Source organism: Lissotriton vulgaris, chromosome 5 (assembly GCF_964263255.1).
Source record: "Lissotriton vulgaris chromosome 5, aLisVul1.2, whole genome shotgun sequence".
In the NCBI taxonomy this organism is placed as follows: domain Eukaryota; kingdom Metazoa; phylum Chordata; class Amphibia; order Caudata; family Salamandridae; genus Lissotriton; species Lissotriton vulgaris.
Window position 1 is genome coordinate 1,892,987,489 of NC_141693.1, and position 24,638 is coordinate 1,893,012,126.

At 47.6% G+C, this 24,638-nt stretch overlaps 1 protein-coding gene across 1 annotated transcript in view; it reads right to left on the reverse strand.

Moving 5' to 3' along the window:
* The window catches only part of LOC147717640 (E3 ubiquitin-protein ligase TRIM39-like), a 548,239-nt gene that overhangs the window by 436,454 nt on the left and 87,147 nt on the right, over positions 1 to 24,638 (reverse strand). The window contains exon 2 of the mRNA XM_086924434.1: positions 18,942 to 19,037. Coding sequence (XP_086780560.1) covers positions 18,942 to 19,037 — 96 coding nt within the window. The remainder of the gene's footprint in view (positions 1 to 18,941; positions 19,038 to 24,638) is intronic.

Sequence of the window (24,638 nt, forward strand, 5' to 3'; positions counted from 1 at the left end):
ATCTGCTCCTTCACAAAGAGAAATGACAAGGAGCTTATTGAGAATACAAGGTGCTAAGGTATTCCAGGATGATATTTAGATTTACGGGGGGAGATCGAGAGGAACATGATAAAGCTTTGAAAACGTGCTGATGGCACTTAGGGATAATAGACTGACAGTAAAAAAAGGAGAAGTAAAAAAAAGGAGAAATGCGTTTTTGGGACACAGCAAGTAAAATATTTAGGCCATATATTATCGAAGAAGTGAATTTGATCTAAAGTTTGCCACATTAAGGCAATTATAAAAGCACTGGAACAAGAAAAGAAGAAGCTTTTTTGTGTGGATGGAATTTTATTCACAGTTTGTGGAGAACTCTGCGTTCAAGATGGAACAAATGAGAATACTGTTGAAGAAAATTAAATTTAGCTGGTCTCAATAGCAAACAAAATGTTTAAATGAGATTAAGAAAGAAATCGCTCAGGTGCCAGGTTTAGAATCACTTGTAATGGGAGAAAACAAATATAAGTTACTTACCTGTAACTGCAGTTAGCCAGTATTGGTATCTTTCATAGATTCACATGCTTGAATCATTCTCCGTTGAAGTGGAAGTCCCATAATAAAGCAGTATGTATCACCATTATGGGCTTTATGGCAATGAAAAGTCAGTTTAATAGCCTCTCTCGGTCCTTGTTAAAAAAAAAAAGACCAAACAAACAGGGGACAGAACACTACCAGCAGAGGTCGGATCCCTCAGATTTTCAAGCACAAGTGAGAATAAATTATCCTGAGCTATTAAGGGAAACCTCTTAGGGGAGGAGGATGGGTTGCATGTTGCTCTATAAAAGGTATCAACACTGGATCAATGCAGTTAGGAGGTAACTTATTTTCTTATCCAGTATTGGATCTTTCATAGATTTGATTCAGAACAGCAAGCAGTGTTGAAGGTAACTTAAGTACCCTTAGAGCATGGTGGGTAAAAAGCAAAATACTGTATTTCATACAAACATATTTTATGTATGTTTTAACTCCATAGATAAAGAAATTGTAAGCATTGATTTTCTTTTTAAACATATTAAATTTCCTTTTGCATAATACCAGTCTTATACTTGCATCTTAGTACATTACTGGACTTTCCTTTGAATTGCTATCTTGTCTAATACATAGTCGGTCCTAGGTACATGTTCAAACTCCCTCCACCTCCCGCACTGCAGGCCATGAAAATTAAAAGGTTTTCCTCTGTCACTTGTCACTTTCCCTTGCTATTCCCGGATTTACAATATAGTCTTCACACCTCCTTATCTTGCCCAGTTCGCCTTGCTAATCTTATGAAGGAATCTCCCCGGGCTACGGCTCTGGGGCACTTTCTGGGTCCTTCTCTGGGGGTTCCCCTTGTCGAGAATCAACTGCTGGTGCAGTATTGCCAGATCCCTGGTCATGGTGTATCATCTCTTCCACCAGTGCCTCCCAAGCCTGGCCCCTCTCTATTCGGACTACTCCTTGTCTCGCATTCCTCATCAGCACTATTCTCACAGCCCGCCCATTTATCTAGCTCTCATTTCCATCAAGTGATGCTAGGGCTGTTTGGTGCTTTACACTGACTGGCGATTTCCCTCTTGGCTAGGATGATCGGCCAGGTCATGAAACCGGGCAGTGACTTTGGTCTTGGCCGTATGTGGGAACAGATTGAGCAAGCAGAGTGACGGCGTACACGGCACAACCCTACCAGTGATCCGAGCTGTGTCAGTCGTCCCCTCCTGCCAGTATAGCCCCAGTGCCCAGCAGCTCCACGTTATATGGATGAAATTTACTCCTACTTCCCTGCATCTAGGACACTCCACGTCTACCCTGTGGAAGTATCTATTTATTAGTTCCCGGGTAAGGCATGCTTGGTGTACAGAGTAAAAGCTTATCAGTCTAAATCGTGTGTTTCTGGACACCTTTGGTGCACTTTGCAATACGTTTTCCCAAGCCTTATCTTCAAGGGGTGTTTTAGATCCTCCTCCCAACAGTTCCTTATCTCCTCCAGCGGCTTAGCAGAATCTCTCCCCATCACCCTGTATAGGCATGAGACTGCCTTTATAACACCCCAAGCATGCCTAATGTATTCACCTGTGGCGTGTTGCGGCAGTTCTATAGTGCCCATCTACCAGTGCCGTCGTATCGCCCCTGTGACTGCTCCATACAGCAAGAACTACTGCTACAGAGATAGGGAGTTTCCCCCAGAATCCCATGCTGTCTTTTAGGGCCCTCATCCCCCCTCCCAGATTTCCTTCCTGCACATCCTAGAGCGAGTGGAAAATCTTCACCCCCAAGTTTCTAAAACATTGTGGCTCCAATCTCAGGTCCCCCAAACCCTCGGGTGGCTATTGGTCCGTTATCATAGGGTACAGCCAGGATTTTTGGCAGTGTACTCTTGGGCCCCAGAGATCCCCAAACGCTTACATCCTAGTCCCGGCCCCCGGCAGATCCTACCTAAGTCTTTCAGGAACAGTAGGAGGCTGTCAGCATATAGAGCTATATGATGTACTTGTCCCCCCAGTCGTAGTCTCCTGTATCTGTTGCCCACCCGTGCCAAAAAGCCAGCGGTACCACCATCAGGGTGAACAGCAGGGTGGAGAGAAGGCATCCCTGACCAGTGCCCCTTCCCACCAGATACTGCTCAGAGATCGTGCAACCCGTGCGCACCCTAGCCGTCGGGTCAGTTTTCAGCAGTTTCACCCAGCGTATAAATCCCTTTATACGCTGCGCTGCTGCCAGATTCCAGGATAGAGGGGAGTCGTCTTATGTTCAGAGTTGTGTTTCTGCCTGGAATAAAGCCCACCTGGGCGGACCAGGGAGGTCCTATGGGAGCAGCCAGGATGGCAGTAATTTACTTAGGATTTTGAAATCGAGGTTGAGCATTTATAAGGGCCAATAAGCTGTGCAGTCAAGGGGGTGGTGGGGTGACTTGTCTTGTTTAAGTAGTGGGATCCCCACTGCTTGTCCGGTAATCTGCAGCAAGATTCCTTCCTCCCCAGCCGCTGCACAGAAATCCACCAATTTGGGAGCCAACACCTCTACATAGATGGCTTAGAATTCTGTGGGGAGGCTGTCTGTGGCCGGGATTTTGCCTTTCGCCAGGCCCTTATTGGCTAATCTAATCTCGTGCTCTGTAATGTCAGCTCCCAGAGTCTTCCTCAGTTAATGAAGGGGAATCCCCTCAAGGTAATCTTGTATCACCTCATACCCTTGGGGTCCAGAGATCCTATACAACTGTTTATAGTAGCCTGGGAACCTAGTATTTGTCTGTTTGCATAGGGGCTGTCATCTGCATCAGATAACTATAATGTTATTCCCTCTGCGGGATGGGTTGGCCAGCCATGCCAACAGCCTTGTCCCTTTCTGCTTGGGTCCGATCCACGTCGTTTTTATAATGAAAGCATCTCAGGCGTTCCTCCTGAGCGGCTACTTCCTCCTTTGCCTCCAGGAGCTCCTATTGGAGCTCCGGCGTTTCATCTCCAGTGTCCTCAATGTGCAGCCTGCTTTTTCTATGTCCGTAGCTAATGTCCGCCGTACCCCAATTGACGCTGCCATACACCTTTCCCTTATGACAGCCTTGAAGGCTTTCCATTGCGTCAGTCAAGGGTCCGTGGAGTGGCCGTTGTCAGCAAAGTAGGAGATAATGTGTTCCCTGAGGTCGTGCTGGAATACTTGGTCCTCGAGCCATCTAGAGGCTCAGGAAGAGGAGGCATTCCATTGCAGCCTAATTCAGTTCTCAGCTTTAACCAAAGAGAAAGTGGTAGACTTATTGCTGCAAACTAAATCAGGGTCCCCACTTGATTCGTGTCTTCCACACATCTTACATCTGTCGCTGGAGGAGGTCTGCACATCCTGGACCTCACTATTAAATCAAGTCACAAGCTATGGGGTCTTCCCTTTGTGTTGGAAAAAGGCATGGATTGGACCGGTTTTAAAAAAAAAAAAACACAATGCCATAGAGGATAAAAACTACCACCCGATCTCCTGCCTATCTCTTCACTCCAATATTTTGGAGAAAGCCATGAATTCTGAGTTGACGGTCTATCTGGATCTACATAACATCCTTGATTCCACTCAACATGGCTTCAGATCGACACTCCACAGAGTCAGCACTGATCATGGAGACAGAGGAGATCCGTAAGGTGATGGATGGAGGTGGTAGGACCGCCCTGATACGGCTTGACCTTACCACAGCCTTCAACACTGTGAATCATGCAGTATTAGCACGAAGGCTGCAGGCCGTCTGTATTAGTGGTAAAGCCTTGGCCCTTCTAACATCATTCTTGTCTTCTAGGGATCAAATAAGTCACTGGGAGGGACTCCGGTCAGAACTGTTTACTCACCCAGGTGGAGTCCCCCAGGGCTCGGCACTGTCCCAGACCACGTTTAACATATACATGGCCCCTTTAGCCAGATTAATAAAAAGTCATGGTCTGTTGCTAGTGTCGTACGCGGATGATACACAGCTAGTGGTGTCCGTTACGCAAAGTGGGGACAGAACAGCCGAATGGTTTCACAACGGTCTTACTGCGTTGATGTCTTGGATGAATACCAATATCTTAAAACTCAATACTGAAAAAACTGAGGTCATAGAATTTGGTCAGAAACCATCAATCTGGAGCCAATTATGGTGCCCCACCGAAGCCGGTACATGCCGGGTTCCGGTGCCCAAGGCTCAGAACCTTGGCTTCCTAATTGACAAAGATCTAACACTTCCCTCAGACAAACCAAGTGGCCTCAGTCTGCTTCTTCACGCTGAGGGTTCTACGCAAGAGCCTCCCTTTCATTCCCTTTGGAGGAAAACGGTGGTAGAAGCCTTAGTTCTATCGAGAATAGACCACTGTAATGCTCTCCATCTAGGCGCTGGCGTAAGTCATCTCACTAAACTCCAATCACTTCAAAATGCAGCAGCACGAGTACTGCTTAGTCTACCCAAACACCATCCCACTTTCGCCAGTATAAAGCAACTTCAATGGCTTCCAGTGAGACGGCAGGTGTAGTTTAAGGCTCTTTGCCTAGTTCATAATGCCCTTTATGGAGGAGGGGTGAATGATTTACAATCTCTATTCCCTCAATATGTTCCACCACGCTGCTTCTACAGACACTGGACTGATACACCTCCAGATGATAAAAAAAAGTAAGATGGGGAGGAAAACTATTCTCATTCCAAGCAGCTAAATTATGGAACTCCCTCCCTATCCAATTATGACTTCAGTCCTGCCGGATGCTTTTTTTGAAAAACATAAAAAATGGCTCTTTTCTCAAGTTTAATTTTACCTGCTCGGGGTGTGGCCAGGCATCAATCAAAGTGGCCGCGTAAAGCGTAGCTCCGCAGCCGAACCCGTCCACACATCTATCCTGACACAGATCCGCCCGTTTGACAGCAGTCCTATGCGTCGGACGCACAGTGCTCATGAAACCGCCAACCCAGGTTAGTCTCAGACGTCGGCGATTGAAGTTATGGCCGTTGGGAAAGTGCGGCCTACCCCCCGGAGCCCACGCCGGGACCCACAATGTGTCGTAAAGGCCAGGGATGGGAACCGGACAGACAAGTGCCTTCGCGCGGTGGCTCCGCATCTGGAGGGCGCAGCCGCCATAGAGAGGGTGAACCTTTTCCCCGTCGGGGGACTGATGCCTGGACCACCCGGCCGCGGATGGTGAATGTACACGGGTGGCTCCAACAGTGGGAGGAGTATCGCATTTCACCTCGGATCGACGCATGAGGTACAGCAAGCGGCGCCATTTCATCGCTGGGCCCTGCTGTGCTTTGCCCTCCCCTGCATAGCCTGCAGCGATCGGCAGTCACGCCAGCTACACGCGACCTCTAGAGGACCCCGGATGCGCTGCCATTGCGCCCCGTGGTGCCCCACTGTTTCAGGGGGTGAGTGGGCGGGGCAAAAATCCCCACATCGGTACCGGAGAAGAAGGGAGGCCCATTACTGCAGAGGGGGAGAGACCCACAGCCTGACGCGGGAATCGCAGCCAGCATAGGGTCCCATATCGACCGGGGTAGATCTGGGCGCCACAGTCGCTCTTGGAATTGGAGCGGGGCACATCTTCCACCGGTGGGAAGCAGGCCTGGAGCGGGCCAATTGGCTATCCGTAGGGGCGTATCGGCACCTTGATCATCCCGTAAATCATCAGTGTGCTATCTGTGACAGTATGGCCTGCACCCAAAGAAGCTGTGAGTGGACAGTGAGTGAAGCGATGGAGCACAACAAGGCCACAAGGACCCGTGGGCCGAAGGTAACCCAAACTAAACCGGTACATCGTGTCTAAGGAGGTACAACTGCCCTGATTGTCCAGACACACGGTTCCAGGGGGGCTTGGGTGCGGAGGAACAGGAAATCTCACTTAAAGACGTGATGGAGGCCATCACCGGTGTCAAGACCTCCCTGGACACAGTGGTGACATTAACCTTATTAGGGCTGACCTGGCGAAACTGAATGAGCACCTCAAACAAGTAGAACCACTAATCTCGTCAGCGATGTTGCCCAGCTTCAGGGGGAAATCTGTGACCTTCAGGATGTTCGCAAACTTACTGACCTCAAGCTGGATGACTAGGAGGGCAGTCTGTGGCACAACAACCTCAGCATCCAGGGCGTTCCGGAAAAATTCGGAAGAGCAATCCCCGGATATCTTTGTCGAGGACCTTATTCTTAAACATCTGCCGCCCAAAGGACTCAGTAAGTTCTTAGTTATCGTACGTGCCCACAGGGTCCCGGACGGCCGTCCCAAACCGGCCGCTCTCCCGCAGCCCATGCTGGCAAGGGTTTTGAACTATCGCGAGAGAGATTATCCTCCAGAACTACAGGGCAGGCGCACCCCTCCGGTATGAAAATGCGGATACTTCCTTTTTTCCCAGACTTCACGCAGAGAGTACTGCGACAGACGAGGTCGTTCATGTCAGTCAAACGAGACCTCAGGGAGCGGGGTCTGAAATACTCCATGTTGTTTCCGGCGCGTCTTCGGATTGAGGCGGAGGGGAGAGCGTGGTTCTTCGAACATCCTGAAGCCGCAGCAGAATGGATCCAACGCCGCGGAATAAGGAGTCCAAGAGATCATGGCGGCAGAGACAGTGTGGACAGTCAACCATCCTGAGACGGTGAAGTGCTTGGAAGTGTCACCTGAACTGAGTAAATGGGGCCTGAAAGGGGGTGGGCCTCTGAGTTTTTTTTTTTCTTATTTCCAACTGTTTGAGTTCATAGACTCAATTGGACCGGAGGTATTTACTTCCATAGGGGTATACGTTAGACCTTTCTGGGATCAGGAACTGAAGTGCTTTAATTTCCCCCCTTTTTCTTCTTTTTTTGTATCTTAAACATTTTCTGGGGCGACAGGCACGCTACAAGTTTTTGGTGGGCAGTTTTATGCCCAGAGTGCAGGGCAGCGGGGTGGGGGGTTGCTGGAAGGCAGTGTTAAGTTATGTTTTGTGGCATTCATTACATCAGCAACTTCTATTGTAGTTTTAATTGTGGAAGTAGAAATATGTACAGTATCCTCAACAGAGGATATGGAGGATTCTATACTTTATTATGGCAAAAATGCTGGGACGGTGGGATTAAACTGTTAAGTTGGAATGTCTATGGATTGGGGGACAAGATTAAACAAAGTGTGGTTCTTTAATACATCATGCGCCAGGCCCCGGACGTTATCCTACTTCAGGAAACTCACCTTCTAGGCAATGTATGTAAGGCACTGCACATAGGGGGTAACGTGCTGTTGGCCCATGCAGGATTCACCTCGGGCTCCCGAGGGGTGGGCGTCCTGATGAAGTCCTTCCCCCTGGTAGTGCAGGAAACCTGAACAGACGACAGGGGGCGATATGTTGCAGGGCTCGACAAATCTGAAACGAAGGAATGAAGGCCGTTGCTGAATGGATGAGTAACAGCCGACTAAAGCTGAACTCTGACAAGACGGAGGTCCTCATCCTCGGATCCAACCCTTCGGCCTGGGACGACTCCTGGTGGCCGACCGCACTGGGAACCTCTCCAACACCCACAGACCACGCACGCAACCTAGGGGTCATCTTCGACTCCACCCTCTCCATGACTAAACAGGTCAACGCCGTCTCCTCCTCCTGTTTCAACACCCTCATGCTCCGTAGGATCTACAAGTGGATCCCCACTGAAACGAGAAGAACAGTCACCCAGGCCCTTGTCAGCAGCAGGTTGGACTATGAAAACACCCTCTAAGCAGGAGCCTCGGCCAAACTCCTGAGACGGCTCCAAAGTATCCAGAACGCCTCTGCAAGTCTGATCCTCGACATCCCTCGCCACAGCCACATCACCCCCCACCTGAGACCTGCACTGGCTCCCGGTCAACAAGAGGATAACCTTCAAGCTCCTCACCCACGCACACCAGGCACTCCACAACACCGGACCAACGTACCTCAACAGACGACTCAGCTTCTACACCCCTCTACAAACCCACCCGGCAGCTCTGCTCCGCCGACCTCGCTACAGTCCCCCGCTTCCGAAGAGTCAAGTCAAGTCAAGTCAGAGAATTTATATAGCGCTCTACATACCCAGAGGGTCTCAAGGCGCTTAGGAAGGGGGGGAGGGGGGATTACTTGTCAAATATCCATGTTTTAAGTTGCTTTCTGAATGCTAGATGGTTCTGGGTAAGGCGAAGGTAAGCGGGGAGTGAGTTCCATGTTTTAGCAGCCAGGTATGAGAAGGATCTGCCTCCCATGGTGGTCTTGTTGATGCGAGGTACAGTGGCGAGGGCTTGGCTGGAAGAACGTAGTTGGCGGGAAGGGGTGTAGAAGGACAGTCGTGAGTTGAGGCATTCTGGTCCGATGTCGTAGAGTGATTTGTGTGCGTGGGTTAGCAGTCGGAAAGTGATCCTTTTATTGACGGGTAGCCAGTGGAGGTCTTTAAGGTGACCAGAGATGTGTTCGTTGCGCGGGATGTCAAGTATGATCCTGGCTGAGGCGTTTTGGATTCGTTGGAGTTTCTTCTGGAGTTTAGCGGTAGTGCCTGCGTAGAGGGTGTTTCCGTAGTCCAGTCGGCTCGTGACCAGAGCATGGGTGACTGTTTTCCTTGTTTCGGTGGGGATCCAGCGAAATGTTTTTCTGAGCATGCGAAGAATGTTGAAGCAGGAAGAGGATACGGCGCTGACTTGTCTGTTCATTGAGAGTGAAGAATCCAGGATGACGCCTAGGTTCCGTGCGTGGTCTGTCGGGATGGGTGCTTTTCCGAGGGCTTCTGGCCACCAGGAGTCGTCCCATGCAGAGGGGGATGTACCTAAGATGAGGACTTCAGTTTTGTCTGAGTTCAGTTTCAGACGGCTTTGTTTCATCCATTCGGCAACTTCTTTCATTCCTTCGTGTAGGTTAGTTTTGGCGGTGCTGGGGTCATTGGTGAGAGAAAGGATTAGTTGAGTGTCATCCGCGTAAGAGATGATGTTGAGGTTGTGTTGGCGGGCGATGGCCGCGAGGGGGCTCATGTATACGTTGAAGAGGGTGGGGCTGAGAGAGGATCCTTGTGGTACGCCACAGATGACTTCAGTGGCCTCGGATTTGAATGGTGGGAGGCGGACTCTCTGGGTTCTTCCGGTGAGGAACGAGGTGATCCATTCTAGTGCTTTTCCTTGGATTCCGATGTTTTTGAGGCGTTGTAAGAGAGTGCTGTGGCAGACTGTGTCGAATGCTGCAGAGAGGTCGAGGAGGATGAGGGCGACTGTGTCTCCATTGTCCAGTAAAGTTCGAATGTCGTCTGTTGCTGCGATGAGGGCGGTCTCAGTGCTGTGTTTTGCTCGGAAGCCAGATTGTGAGGAGTCGAGGGATTTGTTGGCTTCGAGGAAGGCGGCAAGCTGGTTGTTGACAGCTTTCTCGATGACCTTGGCCGGGAATGGAAGGAGCGATATGGGGCGGTAGTTTTTGAGTTCGGTGGGGTCCGCTGTGGGTTTTTTCAGAAGGGCGGTGAGTTCAGCGTGTTTCCAGTCTTCCGGGAAGGTGGCGGAGTTGAAGGAGCAGTTGATGACGTCTCGGAGGTGCGGTGCTATGACGGAGTCTGCTTTGTTGAAGATGTGGTGAGGACATGGGTCTGTGGGGGATCCTGAGTGGATGGAATTCATCAGGCGGATTGTGTCCTCAGTGGAGATTGGGTTCCAGTCGTTAAGGGTGTTCACGGGGGGAGAATGTTCAGCAAATGGTAGGGTGGGTTGGTTTCCGGGATGGTTGTCGAAGCTGTTGTGGATGTCTGCAATCTTGTTGTGGAAGAATGAGGCTAGGGAGTCGCAGAGGGCTTGAGAGGGGGTGATGTCGTTGGAGTTGGCCGAGGGATTGGAAAATTCCTTGACGATGTTGAAAAGTTCCTTGCTGTTGTGGGCGTTGTTGTCAAGTCGATCCTTGAATGCTGTTTTCTTGGCCTTTCGGATTAGTTGGTGGTGGGTGCGGGTGGCGTTTTTGAAGGCGTCCTTGGTGCTAGTGGTTGGGTCTTTTTTCCAGGCCTTTTCAAGGGAGCGGCAGAGTTTCTTGGACTTCTTGAGATCATCGTTGAACCATGAGGCCTTTTTGTTGCCAGGTTTGCTTTGACGTTTCTTCAGTGGTGCTAGGGTGTCGGCGGTGTTGGATAACCATAGGGTGAGTTTGGCGGCGGCTTCGTTTGCGTTAGAAGAGTGGGCTGGGGAGTTTAGAAGGAGCGATGCGGAGATTTGATCCGTGGTGATTTTGTTCCAGTTTCTTTGCAGAGTTGGTTGGAGGTGGTTGGTGGGTTTTGGTTTGTTGTAGGTGAAGTGAACGCAACTGTGGTCAGTCCAGAGGAGATCCGTAGTATGGCTGAAGGAGACATGACTGCTGGAGGTGAAGATGGGGTCGAGTGTGTGACCTGCGATGTGGGTGGGGGAGGTGACCAGTTGTTTAAGTCCGAGGTTGGCGAGGTTGTCCAAGAGGGTGGTGGTGTTGCGGTCGTTGATCTTTTCAAGGTGAAAGTTGAGGTCTCCCAGAAGGATGTAGTCTTTGGAGGGGAGCGCGTGAGGGGTGATGAAGTCCGTGATGTCTTCACTGAATTTTGCGCGGGGTCCTGGTGGTCTGTAGAGGAGGGTGCCTCTGAGTGTGGTCTTGGGGTCGATGTGGATCTGGAAGTGAAGGTGTTCGGAGTTAGCGAGGTTGGCGTCAGAGCTGGTTGAGATGCGGATAGATTTCTTATGGACGATAGCGATCCCTCCTCCTGTGTGGTCGGTGCGGTCCTTGCGTGTGATCTTATAGTCTTCAGGAATGGCAATGGTGATGTCTGGGGCGGAGGAAGCGTTCATCCAAGTTTCTGTTAGGAAGGCGACGTCTGGAGAGATGGTGTCTAGTAGATTCCATAGTTCAATGGCGTGTCTGTGGACCGATCGAGTGTTGAGAAGGATGCACTGTAGGTGGTTGGGGTTAGGAATCTGCGTAGTGGTCGTAGCGGAGATGTTGTCGGTGCCGATGAATTTGCAGGAGTAGCAAGAGAAAGGTCCATGGGTGTGTCCAGGAGCGGCTTGGACGCAGTTGGGGGCGCGACCGGGGTTGAGGGCTAGGAGGGTGGCGGCATCGTAGGTAATGCAGGAGGGCTGGGAGGCGCGAGGGCAGGGGGTCTGGCGCTGGGCGCGGTCCAGGCGCGGACGGGCGTAGACGGGCTTACCTTTGGCGCACCTTTGGCGCGGATTGGGCGCGGTCGCTGCGCGTGAACGCTGCGCGTTAATGCAGTGGGCATATATGGATGGTGGAGGGGAGGGGCGAGGGCGGCTCAGCTGGGAGGCGGGGCGGGCTCTGGTGACCGTAAACGGAGCACAACAACAACAGCAACAAAATGGAGGGGGGAGCAGAGAAGGGCGCCGGGGGATATCGCGCAATGGACTGCAGGACAGAGGTGAACAATGATATTACAGTGCAGCGAGCGCTGTGAACAGCAGGACTCAAACTAGCAAGTTTAACCAAATTAATTTAAATGCAGCGAGCGCTGTGAACAGCAGGACCCAATTGACCAAATTAATCACAGTTAGGCACAATGCAGCGTGGTGTACAATACCGTGTCTCAGCAGAGAGACAGGGGAGCGACCACTCAGCGCAGGAGCGACGAGGGATCACAGCGCCTCCAGGTCCGGGAGCGCTGTAGATAGATAGTGGGAGGGCGGCTCAGCTGGGAGGCGGGGCGGGCTCTGGTGACTGTAAACGGAGCACAACAACAACAGCAACAAAATGGAGGGGGGAGCAGAGAAGGGCGCCGGGGGATATCGCGCAATGGACTGCAGGACAGAGGTGAACAATGATATTACAGTGCAGCGAGCGCTGTGAACAGCAGGATCCAAACTAGCAAGTTTAACCAAATTAATTTAAATGCAGCGAGCGCTGTGAACAGCAGGACCCAATTGACCAAATTAATCACAGTTAGGCACAATGCAGCGTGGTGTACAGCGCTGTGAACAGCAGGACTCAAACTAGCAAGTTTAACCAAATTAATTTAAATGCAGCGAGCGCTGTGAACAGCAGGACCCAATTGACCAAATTAATCACAGTTAGGCACAATGCAGCGTGGTGTACAGCGCTGTGAACAGCAGGACTCAAACTAGCAAGTTTAACCAAATTAATTTAAATGCAGCGAGCGCTGTGAACAGCAGGACCCAATTGACCAAATTAATCACAGTTAGGCACAATGCAGCGTGGTGTACAGCGCTGTGAACAGCAGGACTCAAACTAGCAAGTTTAACCAAATTAATTTAAATGCAGCGAGCGCTGTGAACAGCAGGACCCAATTGACCAAATTAATCACAGTTAGGCACAATGCAGCGTGGTGTACAATACCGTGTCTCAGCAGAGAGACAGGGGAGCGACCACCTCGCCGCCAAGACCTGGAACACCCTCCCCATCCACCTACGGCAGACCCAAGACCTGCTGACCTTCGGAAAACTCCTCAAGACATGGCTTTTCAAACAGTAGCAGCATTCCCCACCCCAGCGCCTTGAGACCCTCACGGGTGAGTAGTGCGCTTTACAAATGATTATTGATCAGACTAATGCCATGGGGTGAGCAGCGCGGGGCGGTTATACGAGATGGGTGACAAAGCTGGGAAATTATTGTCCTGGTTGGATAAGAGGGATTGGGCAAGCCGGCTAGTGCCGGAGCTCCATGGGCAAGGAGGTGGGGCCACCACGGACCCACAAGGAATTGTGGACCTGTTTGCGACCCACTTTGTAATAGTCTACTCCTTGGTCGCTCCCTATTCTAAAGATGATTCCCTGCAAATGCTGGTTGACATAGCACTGCCTGGGCAGTCGGTGGACGACCACAAGAATGACATATCCAACGACGAAATTGCAACACCTATCAGGTCCCTCAAATTGGGCAAGGCCTCTGGCCCGAATGGGTTGCCGATCAAGCTCTACAAACTTAAACCGGATAGACTAGCCCCCTACCTGAAAGCTATGTATGAGGACTCTAGGGACGCAGGGCTTCTGCCTCTAGACCAAAGGACGGCCACTATTGTGACGATTCATAAGGACGGGAAACCCAAAACTGATTGCAGATCATACAGGCCGATTTCCCTACTGAACGCAGAACCCAAGATTCTAGGTAAACTCTTGGCTAACCGGCTCTTAACGGTGGTCAAGACCCTGGTCCACCCGGACCTGTCCGGTTTCATCCCGCATCGTAATACTGCACTAAACTTGCGCAGGGTGCATGGAGTGTTGGGCAGAGCAGCCTCTTTACTGGAGCCGGCAGTCGTAGTCTCCCTAGTCGCCGCCATGCCATTTGACACCATTGAATGGCAGTATTTGTGGGCGGTGTTGGAGAAGATGGGATTCGGGCCAAATTATATACAATGGGTGCAACTATTATTCTCCAGGCCTTTAGCCCAAATTGTGGTCAACAAGAAATTTAAAAAATAAATAAATAAAATCGCCCACCTTTGCGTTGGGTAGGGGAACCCAGCAGGGATGCCCCCTAACCCCTCTCTTATTTGCCTTGGCATTTGAACAGTTAGCAGCATGGGTACGCAGAGACCCGATGATTCGGGGCATGCGCTGGTCTGCAGATTGGGAGGACCGTATCTCCCTTTACGCTGATATACTCCTCTACCTAAACTATCCAAGGCGATCCTTGATTGTGGTCCTTGACATCCTCACTATTTTTGGCCGATATTCCGGATACTCCATAAACTGGAGTAAATCCCTGTTTGTAGTGGCGGGTAAGTCCCCGATCCCACCGCGGGGACGTCCCATACGGATATGCACTGATGGCTTCAAATATCTGGTAATCTTTCTTTCCCTTGAACCCTCCCTTCGTTACACCCATAATCTGCGCCCACTCCTCCCATTGCTCAGGCTTCGTAAAGATATTGACAGATGAAAATTACTCCCCTCTCCGCGTTGGAAAAGGCGGCCCTTTTTAAAATGATGCCTGTTCCCCGGTTTATGTATGCCCTTCAGAACTCTTTAGACCAGATACCGGTGTCCTATTTCAGAGAGGTGGAAGGCCTCCAGCGGGATCTACTATGGAATGGCAAACTGCGCATTGCCCTCGGTAAGCTTTCCATGAATTGGTACGATGGCTGCATCAGCCTTACTAATATCAAAATGTACTACTAGGCGGCCCACTTATCACTCAATCACTGCACTTACACTCAACCTGGGGACCCGGATTATAGAATGGATAGATGGCTCCTCTCTGGAGGAAACTTTAATAGAGCCCTCTACTCTAAGCCCGGGTGCTATACACTAATGCGCCCCACCAAACAGGCTATTCATGTCTGGCATACTGCCACTAAATATCTTGGTTGGTGGTGCATGCTCACACTTGCAACACCATTACGGAACTCTGAACAACTGGGTAATTTCTGGAGGAGCAAAGGGTTCGACAAGTGGGATCTAATAGGCATTTCCCGCATAGGAGATCTGTGGGACAAATCAGACATTAAGTTGTTTGCCATTTTACAACAGTTTAAATTAGCAGACTCGGAACTCTTATTTTATTCACAGGTTAGACACGCATTACGCACTCTTCTGAAACCTGTGGCCATGCCACCGACTCCTGCCCGCTAGAGGATAGAGTACTAGATGGTCACATTCCTGACAGCACTATCTCCTTGATATACAAAAAGCTGGTAAACAACATGCCAGACCCTCTACGGGCCCTTCGAGAGATGTGGTCCAGAGACGGCATAGAAATGGATGATGAGGAGTGGCAGGAGGCAGTCTCCTCGCCCAGGGTAGTGGCAATACTAGCCAGTCTCCGACTTTTTCAACTAAAACTCTTCCACAGGGTATATGTGATGGGGCCACAACTGTTGCCGATGGGGAGGGCTGATGGAGGGGATTGTAAACGAGGTTGTGGCCAATTGGGTACCTTTATGCATATAATCTGGGAGTGTGTGCTGATCCAACCCTAGTGGCGTAACTTTCACGATATTATTAACTCCGTCTTATCCGTACGCCTCCGTATAGATGCCCGCAGGTGCTTAATAAATGTCTGGGAGCAAACAGATTTGAATGTTTGCCTGACACAGTGGGTCAACTTGTGGCTCATTTTCGCCATGGTGGAGGATTGGGAAAAAGACTTGGAGTGGGCAATGTTTCGGGAAAAAACGGTATATGTGGCCAGTGGATGTCCCAAGAAATGGACCCGTGTTTGGGGCTTGTGGAATTCCTACCGGGGGGACATATGACAACCTACCCTTGTCCTCAGTAATGAAGAACCCCCCTTCTCCCTAGACCTTCCGAAGTAAATTCTGTATAATATATCTTACCTGCTGTTCCCATGATGCCTGATGTACTACTTCTTCTGCAATGTGCATTGAAATGTTGATGTATGTTTCTCAATAAAAAAAAGTTTTAAAAAATTATAATTTTACCTGCTCTTCCGGTTTGCATAAGATGCCTCGGCAATAGTGCGCTTTACAAATATTCAGTCAGACAGTCAGTTGAGCGCCTCTGTCTGAGGCGCCATGTTGGAATGGGCTGGAGTTGCTCCCCCCACTACATCCTCATGAGGATGGGATTATATTCTTATATTGTGAGAGTCAGACACTCTGCTCCCAACGTCATGGCGTGCAGGAAAGTCCAGCCTGAAATGCCACTGGATTCAAGCTAGCCCGTCTGTTGAGTGGTATTACCCCGAAACCAGCCGCAGGATGCTCGTTTCCGGTCGAGGGAACACCCGACTTGGCAGTTCAGACTAGACTGTTCCCAGAAGGAACAGGGTCAAGACTGATTTGCATATGTCTGGGTCTGAACTGGAGTGGCAAAGTGAGCTGAAGAAAGATGATGGATTCAACCTAGATCTGTGACTGGGAGTGAGGGTCTGAAAAGTTTCAGCCCTCCATCCACATCACCTTGTGTTTGTCTTAGAAATATATATATATATATATATATATATATATATATATATATATACACACACACACATATATATATATATATATATACATACATATATATACATATATATACATACACACACATTTAAGCTACTTGTGTACATAATATACATCTATGACTATTATCACTGTAATAGTAATGTAACCAGTATGCTTTATACAATAATATCATGTAATATTAATATAACCACATCCATAAATACCTCAGAAAGAGAGGCTCACCTTACAACAGATGCCCTAACCAACCGGTCGTGCAGCTGTATCACAGTAGTGTGATGATTCAAAGTCACATCCCTGCACAAACCTGTGGGTGCTCTTACATGTTGCAGCCAGACAGAGACTTTGCAAAGGAACATCTGCAAACAAGGTTAGCCGAGGTGCATATCAACCTTGTATAATGTGCTACTGCCTTCAATGTTATAACTTTACCAGCGTTGGAGAGGACAACAAGAATTGAATGCTTACAGAAAAACATCTTGTAATGGTTGTAATGGTCACTGAAGTACCTGGGGTATATTACACTTAATAAATCAGTAGTTGATCTGTATGCCATATTATTTAATTTGACATAAAGCTAATTAAATGAGGGTGGATTCAACACACTGATATCTAGGGTATGGAGAGAATTTCGAGCCAGTGATGTTGGATAAATATACGAAGATGGGTTCATTAAGATAAAATTGTGATGGAACCCTGGGAATAAGTTCATATTTGATGTGAGAAACGTCTTCCTTAGAGAAAACGTAGAAAAAGGGTTTTGGGTTGTGAAAGCCTGTATTTACTGACTCCGCAAGCTGAAGGGAAAGCTCAAAGTAATTTGACCTTTTACATGAAAGATTGGAAGCATACTTTGAGAATAGGTTGAAATGGGGTTTCCTATGATGGGAAAGAACTGTATTCTTTTAATCATACAGTAAAATACAAACATCGCATCGACACTATATTAAAACAGGGATTAAAACAGTGTGATCCACCTACGCTCCAAGACAATTTCTTTCTTGGATGTTTCCCAAAAATCATGACTTTAGTTTTGACTCATTCATCAAGAGTTTGTTCTTTATGTTGTACATGTTAAGGGGAGGGAGCACTCTTTATAGTCCTGTTCTTGTATGATTCATAATGACAATGTCATCTGCATATTGCACGCTCAGGAGTCGCACGCCGCCCAGTTTTGGGGCAACCAAGGTTGCACCTGCTAGTGCTTTAGGCAAGTCGGCAGTATAGAGGTTGAAAATTAGCAGGGCTAATACGCAGCTTTATTTTAGGCCATTTTCTGTTTAAATTTTTGCAGATACTGCTGTGGCGCTAGTTTTAATCCTCACCAAAGTCTTCTGATGTAGTGACTTCAGTGCAAAGAGAAGTGTAGAGGGTATCCCCTAAAAGTTGAGTTTATTCCATGGTGTCCCTTGATCGACTCCATCAAATGCTGCACTAAAGTCCACAAAGCAGCCGAATAAGGGTAGATGGTTACCCTAAGTGGCTCTCCAGGACAAGTTGGCCAACGCTGTTATGTTGTCTGTTGTGGAACAGCCCCATCTAAAGCCTGAATGGGTGCAGGAGGCGGAATGCTATTTTCTGTGACCCAATTTTCTAGTTCAGCGAGCAGGACACTGGCGTAGGCCTTGGCTTCGATGTCCATTAACGCTATTAGTCTGTAGTTGGCCAGCTTTGAGCGGCTGACTTTTTGTAAATTGGATGCAATATTGAGCCCAGGCAAGTAGACGGAATTGGGGCTGTAAGAAAGGGTTGTTTAACCCCTTCCATGCTCATGACGAGCTCAGCTCGTCATGAGGCACAGTGGAGCTGAGCTCGTCATGATCATGACCACTAACATTAGGGCCCAGCACAGCAGGGTAATCTCCCTAGCAGCCAAGGTGTTAAAGAGCCGCGTGAGGAGCTCAGCCTAAAAGGATCGATTCGATTTAATGACTGCAGCGGTCTTTTTTAATGTGTATTGATGTGTATTCTTGTGCTTTTATGATTGTTTTTAATATGATCGAATAAAGTTTTTGAATTGAATTGACTGCAGCGGGTATTCCATTAGGCTCAGGCGCACAGTCGTTCCTCATACAACTAATGATTTTATTTACTTCGGGTTCTTGAATATCCGGGCCCTGGATGTTTTCTTAGTTTGGTGTCTTGGAAGAGTGGAGGGCTTGCGGCTCCCCTATGACGCCTCCGTAGAGCTGTTTAATGTGATTCTGAGACACCCCTGAACATACTGTAATGCACTTTAATAATATCCTTGCTACCATCACCCCTGGACTGCAGCCATCTTCCGCCCCACCTCCCCTCCAAGAAGGTAGCTAAACATAAATCTAGGATACAGATCAAAAAAGAAGTTACAAGAAGTTGATCAACTTTACACAACATTGAAACAATAACTGTCAAAACTGTAGCTCCTCGGAGTGACATTATGCATTTAAGTTAAAGGAAGTTGTCAACGATAGTTTCAAAGCATAGTCAGGACAACCTAAAACCACATATAGTGGGCGCCTGACACAAATGCTGTGGTCATGTTGGAATATGATAAAGTGAGATCATATTTTAAGTTCCCACACCATGTTATTGGAGTATTTATTATTGTTCTCTTACCTCTAGCCGTTTCAATTGTATCTCTTCTTTTCGATGCAGTTCAAAAATATCCTCCAGCTTTTTCTTCAAAGGGTCTAGATAACTTTGAAACTTTTCCTAAAAGAAGAGAATCTATTTTAAAAACCATAAAGATATTGACAAAGATAATGTGCAACTATCAGGGTGAGACTGGCCTGTAGGACAACCAGGCAGTGCCCTATTGGCTGGTCAGACAGACCAGTGGGTGGGCCTTTTTTGGGCTGGTTTTATGGTCCGTTGGGTCAGTTTTCCTGTAGAATTTCTTTATTAAGACCAATATTGATAAAAGCAAGCTCCAATCCATGCAGTTTTCTGTAACTTGCAAAACACATCGTACCTTTACAAGTTTAAAACTTCCCCAATTTGTAAACATGGACCACTTTATTTTTAGCTATCTAATTCAATAATGGGCCCAACTTTTATTTTGGCACCTGGACCCATTTGCTGTCCCAGTCCAACCCTAGTAATTCGGTCTTTTGGACATACAATATTTGATGATGGGCATGTTAGGTGGTACATCATTTATGACGATATGCATGTTGTACTGTTATGGTGATGACTAGTTAGCAATAATTTGAATTATGATGGGCATGATCTCTGGCACATTTCTGATAATTGGCTTGTCCCCTGGCCACAACTTCTGATAATAGGCATCTTTTCTTGGCATCACTGTGATGCTGCGCAGAAGGGTCTATTAACCTGGTGTTTTCCACCAGCGAAGTTGATGTGGCAACATGGGGATGTTGCCCACTCATAGCTGATGGGAGGAATTTTAAAAAGGGTGAGGGGATAGAATAATTGTGCCCCGGCTCTCGATCAGAAAAGGTTGGTTAAAAAGGGTGTAATAGTGCCTTAGCTACAGGTTTGCTCTTGCCAGACCTAGAGTCGAATGAGGAGCTAAAGAGGTTTGGTGCCTTGGGGAGTTCCACAGCCATTGAGAAGGGATGGGGAAAATGGCAAGACTGCCCGAAGGCAGGCTCATACCATATCCTGCGAGCAAGACTGCCAAGCTAGAGCTGAAACAGGGAATTAAAAACACCAGCCTCCCTTGTGCTTGACAGACCAGTGAGGAAAGTGAGAGCACAACTATTCTTGTAAAAGATAGAGACTCCTGCCTCAGTTAGTTTTTGATCCTCGGCCCTAGTCATTGTTACTCTTCTTCGCAAACGGCAAACCAACCAGAGCAAAGACACAAGGAAGACCTGGAAAATAGTGACAAACCAAAGTCAATCAGCAATATATTGTCACTGGCTGGTGCAACAACAATTCACCTTTTTAAGGAGGCCAACCCCTCTACTGACCAATCCTGCTTGGAGCAAGATCAGCCTCATCAAGCCCCAAGATCGACTCACTCAAAAAGAGTGCAAGTATTCTAGAAAAGCTAGGACCACAAAAAAACAGATAAAAGCTCCTACCTTACTAGGCCACATCAACATGGATCATGATAACATGGTGGCGCTAAATTAAGCCCACCAACAACAGCCAAGCAAAGACGCAGTTTCTCCTTATCCTATCTTCCAGCAAAATTACTAGATTCGTAAACGCACCCACCTGCTCCAGCCCGGACAATGCAACCTGAGTAAGGCCATCAACACTCACAATTTAGGAAACAAAAAGGGTCTTGACTCCTAAACTCAGCAAGGCTGAGCCAATATAAACTATAACAAACAATACACTTGCCAGTGCTGAGAAACTTATTTTTCACAAACTGTTGAAATATGTAGTATACATGACAATGGCATGAACACTTGCTTTATGAATTGCAGCTTTTTTATTTTTCTTTTGTCTATTTACCTGTTATTTTAGTTCTGCATCATTTTTGATTTTGTGCATGGGAATACAAAACATTCTATGTACATTTATATACAAACATGAAATACAGATACACAAACAATTAGGTATGTACAATGAGTCCTCAACTTGCATACAACTCATTCTTAACCTAATTGTTTGTGTATCTGTATTTCATGTTTGTATATAAATGTACATAGAATGTTTTGTATTCCCATGCACAAAATCAAAAATGATGCAGAACTAAAATAACAGGTAAAAAGACAAAAGAAAAATAAAAAAGCTGCAATTCATAAAGCAAGTGTTCATGTCATTGTCATGTATACTACATATTTCAACAGTTTGTGAAAAATAAGTTTCTCAGCACTGGCAAGTGTATTGTTTGTTATAGTATATATCAACACTCACAAGCCAGGCAAGGTGAGCCTTCCCACTGAAATAGGGTCTTTGTCCCACGCACCAGGTCGGTCTCAGATTATCAAAGTGCTGACAATTTCTCACTCGTAGGGCATCGCCTCCATCTCATCTACTACTGACCATACTACCCATCCACCAGCTCAGCTAGCACCAAAGATTGTTCCAGTCAAGTTTTGCCACTCTTTGCAAGAGCAGTAGACCAACGTCATTTAAATATAGCTCCACCCCATCCTGGTCTCGGGTTGCAATATTCCTCAATTATCCATTGGCAGCCACCTGCTCAAACTTTTCAGGGCTGCACGATCTGGGAAAAATGTAGGTCGGAACACCCACTTTACTCAAATGTTCCCCCAGCCGAATCCAGACATCAGGCCAGATTATCTGTCAAACCAACACTAATACCAATTTCTAAAGCGCAAACATATCACCCCTTAAGGTTTCAAGGAGCTGGGGCCGTAGGGGAGATTAAGTGAGCTACTTCCCGGAGTCATGATGCTGAGCTGGCAACTGGGATCAAACCGTGAGCCCCGGGCCCCAGAGGCAGCCGCTCTGGCTGCTGCGCCGTGCCCGTCCCAAATAACGTTCAGACTAACGCATCAAGGATCTAAGGTCCAAGATCAACCCCTCCAGTTAAATCTACTGTGCTCAGAGCCCCCAACTGTGTCTCCTAGCACCTCATGCAAGATGCTTCTCCAGCACTGCAGGCATTTTGTTCCGATTCAGCAACGGCAAAGCTTGAAATAGTTACACTATAGATCCGGAGGGCCTTATGACATCCTAAATAGAAGCACTATTCTAAAACTAAGCATCAATTTATCGAACTTGAAAGATCTACAACCACATAGAAAGTTATGCTAAATTTAAATCCAACTTGTCCTCTCCAGGCATCAAAATCACATTAGTCACATAGACCAACAAAATGACTGCAACCCAGGTATGAGAGAACTAGGAACACTTCCGAAACTGGGGCATTGAAGGTAGGAAGCCCGAGCCGGACTCCTGCTCTACTACCTACTTCCCTCAGAGACTGATAACCACGCAGGAGGACGTAGCAAGCGGAATTTAACGGGGAGCAATTGGTCCATCCAAACACAGTACATAGAACCCCTTTGCACAGTACATAGAACCCCTTTGCACACATTAAGCAATCTGAAACGTCAGTTTCATTGCCCTATACAAGGCACGTTGCTTTCCAGACACAGCTGGTGTTTTTTTCTAGATCAATGCAGGAAGTATGAATCGAAATGCGGACCCTAGAATCAAACAAATCTCACTAAAGTGGTGTTCTTGGAATGTGAATGGTCTGAATAGTAAAGTTGTCTAGAATGACTTAATCAATAAAACATCTTGCTGTTGCAGGAAACCTCTTCCCAAACGCCTACTCCATTAACCTGCTTCAAAGATTTTCAAATTAAATCAGGCTGGAAGAGCGACTGGTAGTCTCTCCATTCACATTTCAACCAACCTTCCGTGGGAGCAGGAGCCCATAGAATGGATTTGTCCTGTACTCAATGTGTCGACCTGTCAGCTGCTTCTTCAGCTCAAAATGTCTTCACTTTCCTAGTGTGCAATATATATATATTCACCCAGGGACGAAAATCAAATGTGGAAAAATAATGTATTTGATCGCCCTGCTCAAACACCTCCAATCTACTTTTCTGCAAGCATGGTTGCTATTGTCCGGGGATTTCAACATGCATTACTGCAAACCATCAACATCCTAAAAATGCCAAGCACACCTTATCCAAACCATGCTAGCAATATGCGAGTTCCTGGTTGTTAGAGGCCAAACAGGCAGAGATTAGTAGAATGCAGCGGGTGCAAAATGCGGCAGTAAGAACATTGGTAGGCCTCCCTCGCTCACATCCGGTTGCAGACACCTTAAGTAAACTCCATTGGCTTCCTGTGGCTAAACGGATCCAATTTAAGGCCCTCTGTCTTTAATTTAAGATCCTAAAGCTCGCTACTCCACCTATGCTCTGTTCACTACTGACCCTGTATGTCCCCCGACGATCACTGCGGTCGGAAGGCCAACACCTGGTAGCGGTTCCTCGGGTGAAACGCTCCCGGATGGGCAGTTGCTCCTTCCGCTATCTGGCTGCTAAACTATGGAACGCCTTGCCGTCCCAGTTGCGTGGCTTAGAGGATCTCCTGACTTTCAGGAAAGTCATCAAGACCTACCTTTTCCCTTCTAACTAGGCCTCAGGGGCTGTTATCTCATGGCCTGCTGTGCATTGTAGAGACAGCGGCTTCCTTGGTCAGTGAAAGCGCCGGGACGCCCCTTGGCTGGGGCAGCTGAGTGCTATATAAAAATATGTAACATAACATTTGATGTTACGCAGGACGCGTTGTCACAAACTCATCGGATACGAGATGTGCATCATTTACGAGTTTATCAATATGGCGGATAGGACTCGCGTGGTGATGGAGCTTGGTACGCTACCGGTATGGGAGTGCAGTTTTCTCCCCCCCAAAAAAAAATATATACATATTTTTGGGGGAAGATATAAAATATTACATAATTTTTAAAGTCAAAAAAGAGAAGTATATAGAGTTTCAAACTAGAAAAAAATATAGAAAAAAATATATGTTTTATAAACATTAAACTATGAAATTAACATTTAAAAAAACGTTGACATTCATGGAAAAACTATAGGTTTCAGGCACATTATAGTTAGGAATTAGCATTTAAAAAACCTTAGAAATTCACTGAAAAAAACCATAGGTTTCAGGGATGTTATAGTCAGTTGAACATTTGACTCATAAAACCAGAGAAATTCGCCTGTTATAGTTAGTTGAGCTAACTATAACACGCATGCCATGCACTGCTGTCACATGTTACATCACTGATGATATCACTGATGACATCATCCACATGATAATCTGATGCACATACTGATGCTCCAATATAAACTTTGATACACCCATTCTAAAATGCAGACTACTATTTTTTAAACCGTACACACAAGAATGCCATATACTACAAACCACTCACCATTTCCTAGGTCTCAACACACATCCAGTCACTTATAATTGTAGTTACTCATCAATACAGGACTAGAATATGCACTCATACATCATTACATGCAGTCACACTCTGCCACTCATCCATAGAGTTACTCACACATTTTCTGCGGGGAAGCTCCGGGGCTCACCGGGTCAGTTCGGGAGAGGACTGCGGAACTGTCGGACCACCGAGAGCCTGCTTTTGGCTGCCGCTGAGCCCCCCACGCACAACGCCACCACCCACAGCGTGTTTAACTGGGCTCTGGTGAGAGGCCCCCTCCCTCCTTCCCTTTAAACTTTTAGACTTTGCTGCCTCCTGTTTTGCGATCAGCTGCCTTGGCGCCTGAGGTCTTCCTTCCCTGGCCCCCGGATTGAACTCCTCTGCCCCAGCTCCTCATGGACGATGAGGCTGTGACTTCGCTGCGGACTGCCTTTCTCCCCCTGAACATGCTGGCTATGGCAGCC